The sequence below is a fragment of the Podarcis filfolensis genome, assembly GCF_964270895.1.
Source record: "Podarcis filfolensis genome assembly, chromosome: 10".
Lineage (NCBI taxonomy): Eukaryota > Metazoa > Chordata > Lepidosauria > Squamata > Lacertidae > Podarcis > Podarcis filfolensis.
The window spans coordinates 7,547,472-7,566,310 of NC_139612.1; the positions used below are offsets into that span (position 1 = coordinate 7,547,472).

At 45.0% G+C, this 18,839-nt stretch overlaps 1 protein-coding gene across 1 annotated transcript; it reads right to left on the minus strand.

The window, feature by feature from the left end:
• Positions 1-4,063: 4,063 nt before the first annotated feature.
• On the minus strand, positions 4,064-6,083 carry CCDC71L (coiled-coil domain containing 71 like). The gene has a single exon (XM_083573667.1). It carries the CDS (start codon positions 5,762-5,764, stop codon positions 4,964-4,966), a length of 801 nt encoding a protein of 266 aa, XP_083429793.1. The 5' UTR covers positions 5,765-6,083; the 3' UTR covers positions 4,064-4,963.
• Between the last annotated feature and the right edge of the window lie 12,756 nt (positions 6,084-18,839).

The following is an 18,839-nucleotide window of genomic DNA, read 5'->3' on the forward strand; positions in this document are numbered from 1 at the left end:
ATTGTTTTCTCTACGCTATACATAATTTTATCAACACATCATGTCCCCCAACACTTGCCTTGTTTTCTAATCTAAAAAATTCTGAACATTGTGCTCTTTCCTCAAAAGGAAGCTGCTGCAGCCGCTAGATAGTTTTGGTTGTCCCTTCCTCTACCTTTTTATTATCTTCTCTAAAGGGTTATGGAGAGATAAATGCCTTTTAGAAAGGCATGTTATCCATGCTAGCTCTTCTGCTGACCTACACACAAATCTACTTATGTAGATTAAAAAAATTAGTTTGGATACCTCTTACGATACCATAACCCAATTTGGCATGATGGTTTCTGATACCAAGGAGAGGTTTTTATCCATGTTAAGACATAATTGGACACCATTTTAAATCAAGATGGTGGACTGAACCTTTCAAAGCTGTGCCAATTTAACCACTAATTTTTAAAATGCGCTGGTTTGTTTCTTAGAATTCTGAGTGTGAGGCTGCTAATTTTAAATATTTAAATGGTTTTAAATATTCCTCATTTCGTTCAGTGCGCCCTCAAGCTCTTTCCCTTCAAGAGGAGGAAGAGAGGCTTCTTGGGCTCAACAAAGAGATGCAAGTGGGAAGAAATGAGGGCTGAGGTATGAGTACATTCAAGAGGCAGAAGAGCTGGAAGGCACAGCAGCTCTACACACCTCCTCTTTTTCGTCTCCCATTCTGTCTCTTCCTTCTCTCACAAAGGGCCACTCTGTCCTGCCATTGCTCATTTCCTTCCTTCCAGCTTTGCATTCCACAGCCTCACTCTGTGCGCAACTCCTGCTCCCATAAAGCCCATTTGCTGTGCATCAGAGGAGCAGCTGCTGGCAGCAGTCAAACCCAAAGTCTGGACTGCCGGGTAATAATGGCAATGGCCTGCAAACCTGAGGCCCACTGGTGATCCCTGGCCCAGTTTGAGAAATGCTGCCTTAGGCCAAATTATTTGAAAACCTGGTAGAGAGGAATTGTGGGGGTTGGGTCTGGCCAAATTTGTCCCTTAAGACCCTTTGCCTTGTCCCCGACCAGGAACCAGCGCGGCTACCAGGCTATCCATCTGAGAGCACCTTAAGGTACCCATGAATTCTTGAGGGCTTTCTTTTAAACTGTAGCCACCGAATGTTAGGCTTTGAGAAGCTGACAGGCTTTTTTATGGTTGCTCTTGGAAACTGTCCCTGGCTCCTTCGCTTTGCTCCTAAGCTTTAATATTCTAGCGCAGTCCAACTTTTCATGCCACAAGACTACTTTGACATGGAACCTGTGGGCCTTGTCATGCGGGAGGGGGGAGCAAGGCCAAAATTTGATACACACCAGCCCTCATGCTGCCTTCCCAAAGCCTGGTGAGGTCAGGCTTTGGGAAGCAGATGTGAGGCTCTGGCAGGGTCCTAGAGCCCCCTCCCCGTCTCCTTTCCAAAGCTGGCCAAGAACTACAGTTCAAGAAGGACGCTGACAAACTGGAACGTGTCCAGAGGAGGGCAACCAAAATGGTCAAAGGCCTGGAAACGATGCCTTATGAGGAACGGCTAAGGGAGCTGGGCATGTTTAGCCTGGAGAAGAGGAGGTTAAGGGGTGATATGATAGCCATGTTCAAATATATAAAAGGATGTCACATAGAGGAGGGAGAAAGGTTGTTTTCTGCTGCTCCAGAGAAGCGGACACGGAGCAATGGATCCAAACTACAAGAAAGAAGATTCCACCTAAACATTAGGAAGAACTTCCTGACAGTAAGAGCTGTTCGACAGTGGAATTTGCTGCCAAGGAGTGTGGTGGAGTCTCCTTCTTTGGAGGTCTTTAAGCAGAGGCTTGACAACCATATGTCAGGAGTGCTCTGATGGTGTTTCCTGCTTGGCAGGGGGTTGGACTCGATGGCCCTTGTGGTCTCTTCCAACTCTATGATTCTATGATTCACTAACTAGACTTTGGGAAGGAGACACGGACTCTAGGACCCTGAGTCCTCATGCTTCCAGCTTACCTGAGAGAAGGGCTCCAGTATCTAATTCTTGCTCTTATGGTGATACAATCACCCTGGAAGGAAGAACAGGTCGGCACCATTTTGAGAGAACTTCACTGCACAGCAGTGGAGGGAAATGTGGACAGCAGCAACCCAATGATTTATAGTTTCTGCCCACTCTCTAATGCAGGGGTCAGCAAACTTTCAGCAGAGGGCTGGTCCACTGTCCCTCAGACCTTGTGGGGGATGGGACTATTTTTTTTGGGGGGGGGATGAACAAATTCCTATGCCCCACAAATAACCCAGAGATGGATTTTAAATAAAAGCACACATTTAAAAGCACACTGATTCGCAGACTGTCCGCGGGCCGGATTTAGAAGGCGATTGGGCCGGATCCGGCCCCCGGGCTTTTGTTTGCCTACCCATGCTGTAATGCATACATGCTGCTGTATGTAAAGCCAAATGGTCTCAACTTTTAAAGCTTAAAATTTGAGGTGTTGGGATGAGCCAGATGAGAAGCAAAAGTTTACTTATTCCCATTGCTAGTAGGCCTTGGCTTTAAGCTGGACTCCTTGGCCAAGCAATTTGGTTTCAAAACCCTTGGCCTAGAATCAATTTTATCAGTTGACAAGTTCCAGGTGTGCAGAACCTGTGGCCCTTCAGACCTTGTTGAACTGCAACTCCCAGCATCCTTGGCCACTGGCAATGCTTGCTGGGGACAGGATGTGAGTTGTAGTTCAGCAACATTTGGAGGGCCAAAGGTTCTCTACACCTGGTATGAATGGACTCACCAAGAAGAAAAAGTAGCCCCTTACAAGAGACTTCCCTACTTACCTCAAGGTCATTTCACACTTCAGTTCTGTAGCAGATTAAAAGGTAAAGGACCCCTGACAGTTAAGTCCAGTCGCGAATGACTCTTAGTACGACCCAAAAACAGCCACACTGCTCAGAAGGGCTTTGTGTCCTGAGGAGATTCTTCAGAATAACTAGACCTGCTGGCAGCCAAAAGGATAACGCTCTCTCTCTGGACTGCTTTCATGCCAAAACTCATCTTGGGGCTTTGCTCTTCTTTGCAACCAGTTCCGGCTTTCTCCTCAACGGGTGGTGCATTATAAATGCAGATGTATATTCTTCCCAAAAGTTGATTCCAACTGTTATCATAATGAAAGAAGTTCCAATCTGGAGCTTTGCAAAAGCCTTGTTGCTCCAAAGCAGGCAAGAGAGAGAGCAGAGAAGGCTCCAGCTCATGGATAAGATACAGTGTGAACTCATGCAAACAGCCATGCATCCAAACGAGAGCAGCTCATCTCTTAACTACCACCATTATATGTCGGTAAAGCTTTATATGGATCCCCTAACACAAGCATGGGCAAACTCCAGCCCTCCAGAAGTCTGGGACTACAATTCCCACCATCCCTGACTACTGGTCCTGTTAGCTAGGGATGATGGGAACTGTAGTCCCAAACATCTGGAGGGCCTGAGTTTGCCTATGCCTGCCCTAACAAATGCACATTTATTGTGGTAGGTAACACACGGCTATTACTAAAATACAGCTCCTGGAATTTTAAGTTTGGCTAATGGACCTGTTTTATTTACTGCTTGGACAAAGCTGCTGCTGGTGCATCATCCTGCATTCCTACCCTTGTCTACAAATTTGGGAAAAGTCGTTTGAAATGCTCACAAAGAGCTCAGCATTTAGACAGCAATCCTAACCCTTACCTGGGAGCAAGCACCACTGAATTTAGTAAAGAGTTACTTCAGAGTAGATGTGGTTAGGATTGAGTCATTAGTAGTTTTCTGCACTACACTATTTCAGCTTGTATTGTATGCCAAGGCAACACAGATTATTTTAAACTGTATGCATATTGAAGATCAATGGCTTTTGTATTTCCAATCAGATTTTAAGGGAAATAGAAGGTGGCCAGAACAGCAATTCTGAATAGCCACAACATTGGTTTTTTAAAGGTAGCAAACAATCTAAAATTCCTACTTGCTCCTGTATTTTAGTGATCTTGCTGAACTTGTCACCCTGAACACTTTCAATGAACCTTAACACCTTGTAGTCCAGCCCAAACATTCTTAATAAATTAAACGGTAGAAGCAAATTCTTACTTTTACACTTTTATTAGTTTTCACTTAGCTTGAGAGCTTCTCTAAAGATTATATAAAATGAAGTATCCAATACAATTCTCATTTTTAGAAACTATTAGAAATACTAGTTAAATTTCAACTATAAAACTTTATTACATACAAAACATTCAACCATTATTATATTGAAAGTTTGTTATCACAAAGTCCAACTCATGTACAAAACAAAAACAAAAAGGAGCAAAACATTTTTGCACCATCAAATCAGCCGTGAGCTGTTAATTAAGTCTTCATTGCTTGAGCATCCTTGGTCAAAAGCTTAAGTCCCGTTATCTGAAACTGGAAACACATAGCATATTCAAGTAACCCTGAGCATCTAGTGCAATTGCACAAAAGTCATATATAATAGTCCATTGGCTACTTCTTAGAGGGGGGAATTGGCATCAAACTGATAGCAAAGTTCCTTTGGAAAAGGGGTGGGGGAGCAACAAGCGATCTCTTTGCCAAATTCGTGAGTGAGGTAGCCCAATGGCAAGAAAGAAAAAGTGACTCGAAAGGAAAGGAAAAACCAGACTGCATCTCTTGCCTCCTCCTCCTCAGCCCAAGGTTATCAAGGTAAGTAGAAAAGGCTCCCCTGCGGATCGCGTGGCGAGCAGCCAGCTGTGGGCGGCCTCCCAGTCCAGGTGGGGAAAAGGGGGCTGGGAAAGGGGCGACAGTCCTCCCAAGACTTCGCCCTAAAGTGCAGTTCGTTGAATGGTAAGGACGACCCAATCCGGACCAAAGTAATTGTAAACAGGTGACTGCCACGCGCCTCCCTTCGCTTGTTCGCTACGTCGCGGCTGGCGAGGAGAGGAGAGACTCCAAAAAAAACCACAATCCCGGTTCTCCGCGCCCCCGTCCCCGGGGGGGGGGGTCCTTCAAGGGGCGCCCGCTCCTCGGCGCCCCACCAGCGGCAAGCGGCGGAGTCTCACGACGGGCGCCAGGTCGACCCCCAGGAGGCGCCGCGCCCTCCGCCGGGCGGCCTCCAAGCTGCGCCGGTTCCACACGCTCCCGCGCACCTTGACGGAGGGGAAGGAGTCCGGCTGGCGGGGGGTGGCCGCCTGCCAGATGCTCTCGAGGGACCTGCCCTCGAAGAGAGTCCCCGCGGGCAAGGGCGGCGCTGCCGGGCCGGGAACCGATGGCTGCTGCTGCTGCTGGGGGCGCCCGTCGGAAGCGCAGCGGGCAACCTCGGCTTCTGCTTTGCAGCGCTTCTTGGCCGCCCTCTTCGCGCCTCCTCCTCCTCCGGCGGCGGCGGCGGCCACCCGCAGGCGCCTCCCCCTGGCGGCGGCTCTCCTCCACGGCCGCTCCCTCCTGCCCTGCGCCGCCGCCGCCAAGCCCCGGGACAGGTCCGGCACGGAGGCTCGGCACGAGGCGTAGCCGTAGACGTCCTTGCTGCGGAGGATGACCGGCGAGAACTGGTGCTTGAGGCTGCAGAGGAAGTTCCACAGCTCGGCGTCGGAGCTCATGAACTCCGTCGACTTGGGCACCAGCAGCTTGAAGGCGTCGCCCAGCGCCTTCGTGCCGCCGCCCAAGAAGAGCAGCGCCTGCGAGCGCGAGTGTACCACTTTCTCCGCCTCCGAGCCCGCGGCGCCCCGAGGGGCCGGCCAGGCGCTGACGGCGGCGGCGGCGGGGGCGGCTCCATGGCTGGCGGCGGCGGCGGCAGCTCCGTGGGGTTTCATCGCCTTCTTCGCTCCGCGGCGGCGCCGGCTCCCTCTGGGTCTCTCCAGCGCCGCCGCCTGCCGTCGAGCGGCTACTGCGGCCGAGGGACTTGCGCGCCGCAGCTCCGGCTTCTCTCTTCCGCCGCCTCCTGCCTCTTTCTTCCCCAAAGAGGAGGAGCAGCAGGCGCCTTCCTCCTCCTCCTCCGCCTCGCTCTTTTTTTTCCCCTCGCGGGGGGCGCAACTTCTCTCGCTCCCCAAGGCGGACCACGCCGATCGATATCCCGCCGCCTCCCGGACTAGCCGGCACAAAATGGTGCTCTTTTTAAAGCCCCTGGCGGGGAGGGCGCGCTTGACACGCCTCCGCGGCCGTCCATTGGCACGTTTGAACGGCATCACGCGGCGGAGGCCCGCCCCGTCCAGGCCCCGCTTCGCGGAAACGTCTGGGAGGGCGTCGCTTGGGAGAGACTTGAGTTGGTGGCCTCGAGGCTCAACCAGTGAAGGGGGGTCTGCTTCCGAGTTTAGGATGAGGGGGTTTGTAACACCCCAATCTGGCATCATCTTGTTGCCTTTGTTGGTTCCACAAAAGAAGAGAAGGCCTCCTTGCATATAATCTCCATTTCTAGGTCCCCACTTCCTTGAAGCAAACCAAAAAAATTTTTTTCCTTCCAGTAGCACCTTAAAGACCAACTAAGTTAGTTCTTGGTATGAGCTTTCGTGTGCATGCAGGTATCTGAAGAAGCGTGCATTCAGGTATCTGAAGAAGTGTGCATGCACACGAAAGCTCATACCAAGAACTAACTTAGTTGGTCTTTAAGGTGCTACTGGAAGGAAAAATTTTTTTTTGTTTTGACTATGGCAGACCAACACGGCTACCTATCTGTAATTGAAGCAAACCGTGATGGTTTCCTAGAACAACATAATGTGAGGGAAAATTGGGTGCCATTTTATATTTCTTTGGTTGGAATTCACGTTGAAATTCAAAAGCTTGCCCTTAAGACGTAGGAAAAACTAAATAGGGGGGAAAAACAAAAAACCACAACGTGGCTTATAAGCATTCATTGTTATACTAATTGATGATAATTGGAGATATGCGTGCCCTTAAAGGATAATAATTGCATGTGCTGGTTTGCCTCACTAGACTGGTATGTCCAGAGGTTCTTGTGCACCATTCTTAACCTTTCTGGCTCAGCAGAATGGAGAACCTCAACATGATCAAAATCTCTGGCAAAATTTAAAAAGTTGTTGCATTTTTAATTTTATTTAGTTTAATTTTTTTATGAACTGTTCTTTCATCATCAATGGTAGGCAGTCTACCAACATGAAAACATCATGGTACAATAATATTGATTAAAAAGCAGATAGTGTAAGGAGGGCATGCCCCAAAAATGGTCCAGTCATGCCTTCCGTGATACTCCATTCTGTTTGCCTTTCTACATCATTTTTTGGGGTCACCCACACACCCCAAGTCAGTCAGCATTCCAGGGCTATTCAGCACATTCAGTCCCTATTAGGCTGTTTGGGACATTTTGCCATGTCTAGTCCAGCATCCTGTTCTCACAGTGGTGAACCGGATGCCTTTGGGAAACCCATAAGCAGGGTCTGGTACCTCCCTCTTCTGCTTGGTCCTGTTTGGGGGCTACATAAAGGAATCAAAGAACTGAGATGGCTTTCAAGGATGGAGAATCTGCCCTCCAGACCAAAAGCATGGCCAATGGTCAGGGATGATGGGAAGTGGAATCCAGAACCTTCCGGAGTTCCACAGTTACCCATCTCTGAGAGAGGGAAAGGTAACAAAAGTTTAGAAAATTATAATTGGCCAAGAAAAGTAGAACACCTCTCATCTAATAAAACCAAATGGCAATAGGCTCCAGACAGATGAGCTCTTCAGGCAACACCTATTTACTTATTTATTATCTTTGATAGTTGTTCTTTGCCCAAAGGTGTCATAGGTATTTACAGGTAGTCCATAAATATTATTGCACATAAACAAACAAGCCAGGAAATAGTGACAAAGCTGTGCAGAAGTTCATTGAGGGATAGGTAGACTCACAACCTGAACTTCCTGGTTTTGGCAGACTCTTTCCATCACAGGATGTGAGATCTGTCTATTGTAATCAGCTGGAAAAATAAAAAATGTTACTTTAGCTTAGGTTGGGTGTCTTGCCAGGCCAGGGGGGCAGGACTAGCAGAGAAGACAGAATTTATACTCCAACTCTTCTCTTTTTTAATTGATAAAAGTGCATATTTTTGTTTTTAAACATATAAAAGTGCAGTGTATCTGTATGCAACTCAATGGAGCACAAAGCTTGGCAAGTGAGCACTGCATTTGAGCTCGTGGGGGGAGGTCTGAGAGGGGGGCAATTTATTTTTTTTATTATTGTTATTTGTACCCCACCCATCTGACTGGGTTGCCCCAGCCACCCTGGGCACAATGTTAGAAATTCAGAAATATAAGCTAGGTACCAAATGGCTCCTTACACCAGGGTTATAGTCGCCAAAATGGGATGCCTTGTTGTCATTTTTGGACCAGATGGTTCAAAAGTTGTCTTTTTCATTATGACTTTTTGGTTCCTGAAATTCCTTCTGATTGCGCAGATAAAATATAATGGATATAATTCTACAGGATGGGGTATTAGTGTGTGAAAACAGCCCAAGTGCAAAGATCCCCAGGCATGCACCTGCAGATGGGGGAGACGTCAGGCAGCATCCGGGCGCCCAGGCATCTTCACTTGGTCGCAAGTGGCTGATAGCCAGGTGCAAAATGCACCTGGCGCCTGGCAAATTTCAAACTCTGCCTATCCCTCCATGCATTGCTGCACAGTTATGTCACTATTTCCTGGCTTGTTTGTTTTTATGGATGTAAATGGTTTCTTCTGCTCTTGCTGACTTTAAAGTTTGGAACAGTAACATTAGCAGTATGAGCAAACAGGTCAATAAAACATTTCCCCCTCTTTGATGTCATTCACTCTCTCTTAAGAAAAATGTCTGTCATTATTGCTTTTAAGCCTGTGTTGTGTGCAATTCTAAATTATGCACATATTTTGCATGTGCAATGAGCATGCAACACTAGCACAATGAAAACAATTTTAAAGCAAGAAAAACTTAAAAAATAGTATTCACTTTGTACCTCTAAGTAAAAAAATGCATATATACAGTTGCCATCGAAATTGTTCAACCCCCGTTGCAAATCAGGTTTATTGTCAAAATTTGCAGACTTTCAGCTGTTTGCAATGAGCAAATCAAACAAAAGCAGTTGAAATAGCTCAGCACAACAGATGCTTCAAGTGGTTCCCCCAAATTCAGCTGAAATTGGAATTTGTCCTGGCTTCTACAATCTCACTATTATTCAACCCCTTCATGGCAAGCATATTTAGTACTCAGTGGAGCAGCCTTTTGCTGCTATGCCCAGCTGCAAACGCAATGCATAGACAGACAGACCAGCTTCTGGCAGAGTCCCCGAGAAATCTTCGCTCATTCCTTATGAGCAATGGCCTCCAGTTCATTAATATTCTTGGGTTTGCGTTCTGCAACCACCTTCTTCAAACCCTACCAGAGATTGGCTATGGGGTTCAAGTCAGGTGACTGAAATGGCCACTGTAGTAGAACCTTCCAGGACTTCTTCTGCAACCAGGTCTTGGTGGAATTTGAGGGATGCTTGGGATCATTGTCCTGTTGGAAGGTCCAATAACACCCAAGCTTCAGCTTCCTTGCAGATGGCAAGACATTTCCTCCTAGGATTTCCTGATACTTCATTGAATCCATCCTGCCTTCTAAATGCTGCAAGTTTCCAGTGCCAGAGGATGCAAAGCTGCCCCAGAGCATCACTGAGCCACCACCATTCTTCACTGCATTCTTTTCAGTGTATGCTTCATTCGTCTTCCTCCAGACACAACACAGATCCATGGGGCTGAAAAATTTTGTTTCATTGCTCCACAGAACAGAATCCCAAAACTTCTGTGGCTAATTTATATGATTTTGCTCATATTAGAACTTACATTGTTGTGCTTTTGGGTCAGTAGTGGTGTACATCTTGGAGTTCTGGCATGGAAGGCGTACGTGTTTAATCTGTGGCTTGCTGCGTTCACTGAAATCTAAGTGCCTGCTGCCTCCAAGTCTTGCTGCAGCTCATTTGAAGTCACTTGAGGGCTTTTCCCAGCCCATCTTCTCAGAAATCTGGTTGCTTCCACAGATAGCTTCCTTTTTCTGCCCTGTCCAGGTAGTGTAACCACTGTTCCTCTGAACTTGCGAACTATGCTTCCAGCAGTGTCTCTAGGAACATTCAGTGCCTTCGCTATCTTCTTGTATCCTGCTCCTTGCTTATGAAGGGTGATTATCTCTTCTCTTACCTCTTGGACCATTGTCTTGACCAGTGTTCGAAACTCCCATTGTTCTAGGCGCATTTTGCGACAGGCAATTTCATCAGCACAAGCCGTTTCTGAGCTCTGAGAGCAGTACTGCACCTAAGAATTCAGAGTAAACTGCAGAGAGGAAGGAAAGGAGGGCCCTTTTCTGCTTCCCCAATTCCAGCTCCTTTGAAGACTGGAGAAGAGACCCTTTTAAGAATATTAGCGGGGTGGGTGGGGCAAGCATGGCTTTGTTTTTTGCAGTCTTCAGATGATGACTAGACCATGTAAAAAATTGTAAGATTTTAGCTGAGGTACATTCATTTTCAGCACTGTATTCTTGTTATAAACAAGCGCACTTAGACATTCCGTTGTGGCGCCCATAACCTAGGTTTAAGGTGCTGTTTAGCTCCCAGCTTTCATAGCTCTGTTTCTAACACTGCTCTTGACTTGGCCATATTTCTGACATTCAGTCAAATTTGACACTCCACAAACCTCCGGATACAAAAGTTGTTGAGCTTTTTTTTTTTTAGTTTTAGTCTTGCCAAAGTTGTTGAACTTCTTTTGCAAAATCTCAAAAGAAATTGAGCCTATTTTTAAGGGAATTCGGCAAAATCTACACTCCATATGTCCAGATTTTCCCTGCTTCTGACACCTGAATCCAGCTCAGATATTTCATGTGTTGCAGCTGAAGCACATCTAAGAAGCCCTTGATTAGTTGCATCAGGTGTGCTTGAGGCAACACCTGTTGTACTTGTGTTGCTGTTCCAGTTTCAGCTGAATTTGGGGGAAACCACTTGAAGCATCCATTGTGTTTAGCTATTTCAATTGCTTTTGCTTGATTTGCTCATTGCAAACAGCTGAAAGTCTGCAAATTTTGATAATAAACCCAATTTGCAATGGGAGTTGAATAATTTCGATTGCAACTGTAAATATATATAATGCACACATTCTCATATTCTATTCAGAACCATAATGTTATAGCTATGGCAACAGTTTCCCATTAAAAATAAGTAAACTTGAACCAGACTAGATTCCCCATGAATATTTAAAACTACCTCATGATAACTACTGTATCTTTCAAAATAAGGTTTGGAACAAAAAATAGACAGCAGAACCTGTGCATGTTTACTCAGAGCCAAGAATTAAATCTTAACATAATTTACCTGGGGGTAAGCCCTATTGAATTCTGTAGGATTTACTTCTGAGTATCAATGTTAGTGCTACTCAAAACAGACACATTGAAATTAATGGACGTGACTAATTGGGTCCATTAATCTCCATGAGTCTACTCTGAGTAAAACTAAATAAGGTACAGTGGTACCTTGGGTTACATACGCGTCAGGTTACATACACTTCAGGTTACAGACTCCGCTAACCCAGAAATAGTACCTCGGGTTAAGAACTTTGCTTCAGGATGAGAACAGAAATTGTGCAGCGGCAGCGCAACAACAGCAGGAGGCCCCATTAGTAAAGTGGTGCTTCAGGTTAAGAACAGTTTCAGGTTAAGAACAGACCTCCGGAATGAATTAAGTACTTAACCCGAGGTACCACTGTAAAAGTAAAGGACCCCTGACAGTTAAGTCCAGTCGCGAACAACTCTGGGGTTGCAGCACTCATTTGGCTTTACTGGCCGAGGGAGCCAACGTTTGTCTGCAGACAGTTTTTCCGGGTCATATGGCCAGCATGGCTAAGCCGCTTCTGGCGAAACCAGAGCAGCTCACGGAAACGCCATTTACCTTCCTGCTGGAGCCGTACCTATTTATCTACTTGCACTTTGACGTGCTTTTGAACTGTTAGGTTGGCAGGAGCAGGGACCGAGCAATGGGAGCTCACTCCGTCGCAGGGATTTGAACTGCCGACCTTTGCATACCTACTTGGGAGTAAGTCCAATGGGGCTTACTTCTGAGCGGACAAGTAGTACAGTGGTACCTCTGGTTACGAACTTAATTCGTTCCGGAGTCCGTTCTTAACCTGAAACCATTCTTAACCTGAGGTACCACTTTAGCTAATGGGGGCCGCCGCGTCGCCGCCGCACGATTTCTGTTCTCATCCTGAGGTAAAGTTTTTAACCTGAGGTACTACTTCCGGGTTAGCGGAGTCTGTAACCTGAAGTGTTTGTAACCTGAGGTACCACTGTATTGCTGCTTGAGATCTGAAAACCATGGAAAGAAAAACAAAACAAAAGATAAGCTGTTCCTTAAAGGACAACCGTGGTTGTAAGACTCTAGTTTGGGTAAATACCTCCCCCACTCAACATAATCAGACATGGACTGCTAAGGCAAATGGCCATTAAGTCATCTGGGAATGAAGCTCCCAACTTTTACCACACATTTGTGGCAGACAAAAGATTGGACGGTGTACGTATTAATCTAGTTGATCAAACAACTATATGGTCAGAAGCCCGGCCACATGGTAATATGGTTGTCAGTACTGGGTGACTGGGGATGCAGGTGGCACTGTGGGTTAAACCACAGAGCCTAGGACTTGCAGATCAGAAGGTCAGTGGTTCGAATCCCGGCGACGGGGTGACCACCCGTTGCTCGGTCCCTGCTCCTGCCAACCTAGCAGTTTGAAAGCACCTCAAAGTGCAAGTAGATAAATAGGTACCACTCTGGCGGGAAGATAAACGGTGTTTCCGTGCATTGCTCTGGTTCGCCAGACAAACGCCGGCTCCCTTGGCCAATAAAGCGAGATGAGCACCGCAACCCCAGAGTTGGCCACAACTGTACCTAATGGTCAGGTGTCCCTTTACCTTTACTGGGTCACTGTTCCCATGCAGAGCTGGGTCATTCAGTTCTTTATCAGGGAGGGTGTTTCAGAAGAGAAAAAAGTGGATTTTTTAGTAGTATGCGGGCATCCTGAGACATGCAAGGGTGTAATGATGAACATTGGTCCTTGCTGAAAATATCATGAGATTACATTGTTAGCTTGGTGTGTGAGCATTTGGAACTGTTGGGTTATATAACAAGGGGGAGTCAGGCCTTTAATTACTTGTGCAGAAGGGAAAATCTTAGAAGATACATGTTTTCTCATTGTAGTCATAGGCAGAGAAAAAGTGGGTGAGATATTGTTCCAGAGGGGTTTCTCTCACCCATGAGCTGTAGTCATCCCTTTGCTCTTGTCTACGTCATGTGTGTTGAATGTGAAATCCTACTTGCTATTGAGTGCACACATCATTACACAACTGTGTGAGTCTTCTATCCTATCCCAGAAAGATAGGATATAAATGTAGTTATGTCTACATCCAGGGCTGAGCCCTAAATTCCACAGTCCCCTTGCCCAGGCTAGAGAACTAGCACTGAAGAAAAAGGTGAGGCCTTGTGGACTTTTATAGTACCGGGTTGTGCCCAATATTTGTCATACTCTGGGCAGACCCACTGAAATTAATAGGCATAACTAAGTTAGAGAACTTACTGTATTTTTTGCTCTATAGGACTCACTTTTCCCCTCCTAAAAAGTAAGGGGAAATGTGTGTGCGTCTTATGGAGTGAATGCAGGCTGCACAGCTATCCCAGAAGCCAGAACAGCAAAGAAGGATTGCTGCTTTCACTGCGTTCTGGCTCCTGAGATTCAGAATATTTTTTTTCTTGTTTTCCTCCTCCAAAAACTAGGTGCGTCTTGTGGTCTGGTGCGTCTTATAGAGCGAAAAATACGGTAGTTGGAGACAACCCCCTGCTGCTGAAATTCCAGCAGAGAGACTGCTCTTTCTCAAAGGCTTTGGAAGCATCTGCTGTTGTCAAAAATCATGGTTCAAGTTTCTTCCTCCACTGCCATCAGTCTGCAATGGCTTAAAGTGCTTTACAGTGTTAAGACTGTAGGACCAGCCCCAAAGGAAAACTGGAACAGTACCACTCGGGTTTGCCTGTTTGCAATTCATGGTCCTGAGGAAGCTGCTATTTGGCTTATCATCTGACATCTATAATATTCTATGCTTTAAACACACACACACACACACACACACACACACACACACACACACAATGCACAAATCAACAAATGTATTAATGTTATAACTTGTTTCTGGGCAACACCATTCCACCACCATTTCGTGTGCTCATGAGTACCTTGCTGAAAAGGTTGTATTTTTGTCTGAAAAGGTCAACAAGTCTGGAAAGAATCTTGCAAACTGGGATAAAGTGCCCTTGTGGAAACATTCTATTGAAATGGACAAGGAAATGTCCCCACCCACTATTCACTTGGGAGTGACCTCTTAATGTAATTAATAGGGATTATTTACCCATTCTCCAGTTCCTAATCTAATCAAAGAAACACGATCTCCCATTGGCTAGCTATGAAGAGTTCCAAGATTTTGAGTACATCTTCAAACTCCATCTTCAACAGGAACAAGACAGTGGTTTTTCTTTTGTTTTCCTGGTGGTCTTGTGCACATTCCAGGATCACCCTGAGTCATTGTAATCAAAGACTAGAGCTGCCTTGGAACCCCTGAACTCCACAAGTTTCCCTTTGAGTCCTCCATGATTCTCCTTCCCTGTGCTCAGTATTGCTGGTAGACACTCTGCCCAGGTTTTTGGAGCTATCACTTGGGTGCTTATTCTTGCACCTCTGAAATCTTAAATTCTGGTGGGTTCCAGAAAAGGATTCTGTTTTGATAAACATAGCCTGACTTTGTTTGGAATCCCAACATTTGAGTGCAATCCCATTTCCAGTGGGTTCTGTGCAGGAAAACCTTGCTGTGTCTGAGGGAAGTATCTTATTTTTGCCTTCTTTGGGTATCTACCCAGATGCTAAGGAATGAAAGGGTTTCACAAATATTCCACCTTCCAGTGAATAGGAAGTTCAGGGAAGTTTTTAATGTGTGATATTTTAGTGTATTTTTTGTTTCTGTGGAAGCCGCCCAGAGTGGCTGGGGAAACCCAGCCAGATGGGCGGGGTACAAATAATAAATTATTATTATTATAGAAAGGTTTTGGGATGACTGACAAAGACTTGGTGTGTGTATCGATTTTATCAACCCTGTGGAATGATGATTTCTTTTACTAATGAGATATTTATTTCAATAATTTATAAACCCATTCACAGCCCGAGGCCATCAAAAAGGTGTAGAGTGGGATTGCAAATAAGATGGAACAAATTCTAAAAACAATTAAAACAATTCCTACAAGCTCTAAAAGCCAAAAACCTGTTCTTACAAACTAAAAAAACCCACCAACTTTCTCAGTCATACAAATAATATTTTATAACTGACTGAGTCACACCTCAGTGAAAGCTTAAACGAAGACATTTTCACAGAGCATTAAAGCAATTAACTTTAGCAAGTGACCCAGAACACTCTGTGATTGACCAGAAGACAGCCATCCTTGAACAAAGGAACTTTAGAAATAAACTTCAGTGTGGAAACTACTGAATTACAGTTTATCAATAAGTTAAATTTTATGCATTTGGTTCTGAAGAGAAAGACAGTTTAGTATAGCCTGGAACAGGTCTCGGTGTTTTGATTTATGGGAATGGAGTTGAGAGATGACCTAACCTGGGGAGAAAACAGCAAAGACCTGATGAAGAGAGCACAGCAGAGGTTATATTTTCTGAGAATCCTCCGGAAAAATAATCTCTCAAAGGACCTGTTGATGGCATTTTACCATTGTACTGTTGAGAGTGTATTAACTTATGGTCTGTGTGTGTGGTTTGGGAGCTGCACGGTCAAGGAAAAAACAATGCTGTCCAGGGTTGTAAAGACCGAGGAGAGAATAATTGGGTGCACTCTTCCCACCTTGGATCAAATCTGTGCTTCCAGGTGCCATAAGAAAGCTGCAGAGAGCGCAGGATAGTGCGCACCCCGGAAATGATCTCTTTCAGCTTCTACCCTCTGGAAGAAGATACAGAGTCATAAAGACTAGGACTAGCTGCCTGAGAAACAGTTTCTATCCAAATGCGATTTTGGTTTTAAACGCAGTGTAAGGAGTCTCTGTGGGAGTATATTGTATTTAAAAATGGGGTATCAGAGTTTTTAGGGGGCTAACCAGGTTGGGATAGCTGGGATAGCAGGCTTGTTGGTTTTTGACTGTCAGATGTAGATTTTTTCCAATTTCGTTGTTCTGTATGGGACAATGACAATAAAGATTATCGTATTGTATCGTACTATCGTACCTTAGCTAGAGCATTGCACTAGGAGAACTGGGTTCAAGTCTCCACTCAGCAATGAAGCTCACTGGGTGACCTCAGGCCAAACATAGTTTCTCAGCCAAATATACCTCTCAAGGTTGTTGTGAGGATAAAATGGTGAGCAGGAGAACCATGTGCACTACTTTGAGCTCCTTGGAGCACAAGTGGGATATAAATGTAAGAATAAATAAGTAAATGGTTTTGTGTGCCAATACATTTGTTGATTTATTCAGCAATGCTGATCGTTTTTTCAGCAATTGGTGCAAATCTTATTCTGCATGCACTTAAGTACTAAGTCACAGATTGTACTTTTTGTATTTCATTTTGTCGACTCCAACCTCTACATTTTCTCTGTAACACCCATGTGCATAATTATGCTTCATTATATTTATTGAAGAAATTTATATACCATCCTTTGTCAAAAGGCGACTGGCAGGTTGGCAATATGGTAATATAAGGACAACATAATGTACATCGTGCTATCCATAAAATATATAAATGCAATATAAAATATAAATACAAAAAAACTGTCCAGGAGAGGAAACTTCATCATAAGCAGCAACATCAAATTATCCACAATGTCAGAACAGCAATGTGCTCTATAACTCAGCCCTCTGTGAAATGCAATATAAGTTATGATCTATTCATCTCAGGTCAAGCTATAAAATGTAATACATATTTAGCAACAGCAGCAATATGTACAATAAGGCAGGGGGGATCTTCATGCATCTCCCAATGCATGAAATCATGTATAATCCTCCCCCCCCCCTTATTTCACACTTTTTGTGACACTTCAGTGATGTTTTCATGACATTTCGGGGTCACTTACGGGTTCAGCATGATGCACGTATACATGGTTGCACACATAGTGAACGTGTGTAAACGGCTGCCTATACCACTTGCTATGGGACGCGGATGGCACTGTGGATTAAACCACAGAGCCTAGGACTTGCCGATCAGAAGGTTGGCAGTTCGAATCCCCACGACGGGGTGAGCTCCCGTTGCTTGGTCCCTGCTCCTGCCAACCTAGCAGTTCGAAAGCACGTCAAAGTGCAAGTAGATAAATAGGTACCACTCCGGCAGGAAGGTAAACGGCGTTTCCGTGCACTGCTCTGGTTCGCCAGAAGTGGCTTAGTCATGCTGGCCACATGACCCGGAAGCTGTATACCAGCTCCCTTGGCCAATAAAGCGAGATGAGCATCGCAACCCCAGAGTTGGCCACGACTGGACCTAATGGTCAGGGGTCCCTTTACCTTTAACTTATACCACTTGCTAGAAACTCCAGGAGGGAATAGTATCTAGTGGTACCTTGGGTTAAGTACTTAATTCGTTCCGGAGGTCCATTCTTAACCTGAAACTGTTCTTAACCTGAAGCACCACTTTAGCTAATGGGGCCTCCCGCTGCCACCGCTGCGCGATTTCTGTTCTCATCCTGAAGCAAAGTTCTTAAGCTGAGGTACTATTTCTGGGTTAGCGGAGTCTGTAACCTGAAGCGTATGTAACCCCGAGGTACCACTGTACTCTAGAGGTCCCGGGCCCTAAGGAAGTCAGATTAGCCTCAACCAGAGCCAGGGTCTTTTCAACACTGGCTCCGGCCTGGTGGAACGCTCTGATTTCTTTCTTGTAAGACAGAGTTGTTTCGCCTGGCCTTTGGCTTGGAATCAACTTGATCCCCTCTCCCTCCCCATTTCCTTTTTCCTTTCGCCTTCTGTGATGGAACTCCTATTTGGGGACTTCCCTGACTTTTTTTTTTGGCCCACGTAGGACCAGTCTGGATAGTTGGCCTTGGTGAAGATTTGACGTTTTCATCCCCAAAAAGTTTTTGATTTGAGTTTCTACTGAAATGAGGCTGCATTTTAATGTTGTATTTGAATCTTGTTTTTAAGTTGTATTTTAATCAATTGTTTTATATCTGGTGTTAGCCGCCCTGAACCCGGTCTTGGCTGGGGAGGATGGGGTATAAATGAATATTATTATTATTATTATTATTATTATTATTATTATTATTATTATTATCATCATCCAGCTTTTCTTATGCTCTTATACCGATCACACACAGTTCAGCAGAGCAGATGCTCAAAGCACATGCACAGGAGTTCTTTAATGTTGATTCCTTATTCTTCATAACATTCTCATTGATTGCTGTGAAATTACATGAACAATAAAAAGCCAGCTGCTTTGTAGATACATGGGCAGGCATTATTCAGTCTCAGACAGCTGCATACTCCAATAAACTCTTGCTCATTGCGATGAACTATATGATCAAACCACCTGATGGTGCAGCCTTTTGTTTGGTATCTTCTCTATTGGATCCATAAGATCTCCCGATTTAAATTTGCTTCTTGCAATGAATGTTGGAATGATGTTGGATAGAAATTAAGTGGTTTCCAGCTGTAATGCTTTAAGAATATGGAAGAAGGGCATAAAAAGGTTAAAAAAAAAATAACTAAAATGGTGTTGGATTGGAAATAAGTGGTATTAGTAACGAAGTTAATAAGAATATGCAAAAATGAATTGATAATGGATGAAAATACTGAGTTATAAAATGTTAAGTTATAGAGATAAGATAAATGAAAGAGGGTAAGGATTTGCTGATTTGATTATTTAAACGGGAATACAAGAAGGGGAGG

Excerpts from the sequence above, each read along its gene's own strand:
- CCDC71L (XM_083573667.1), bottom strand. The coding sequence starts at position 5,764 with ATGAAACCCCACGGAGCTGCCGCCGCCGCCGCCAGCCATGGAGCCGCC.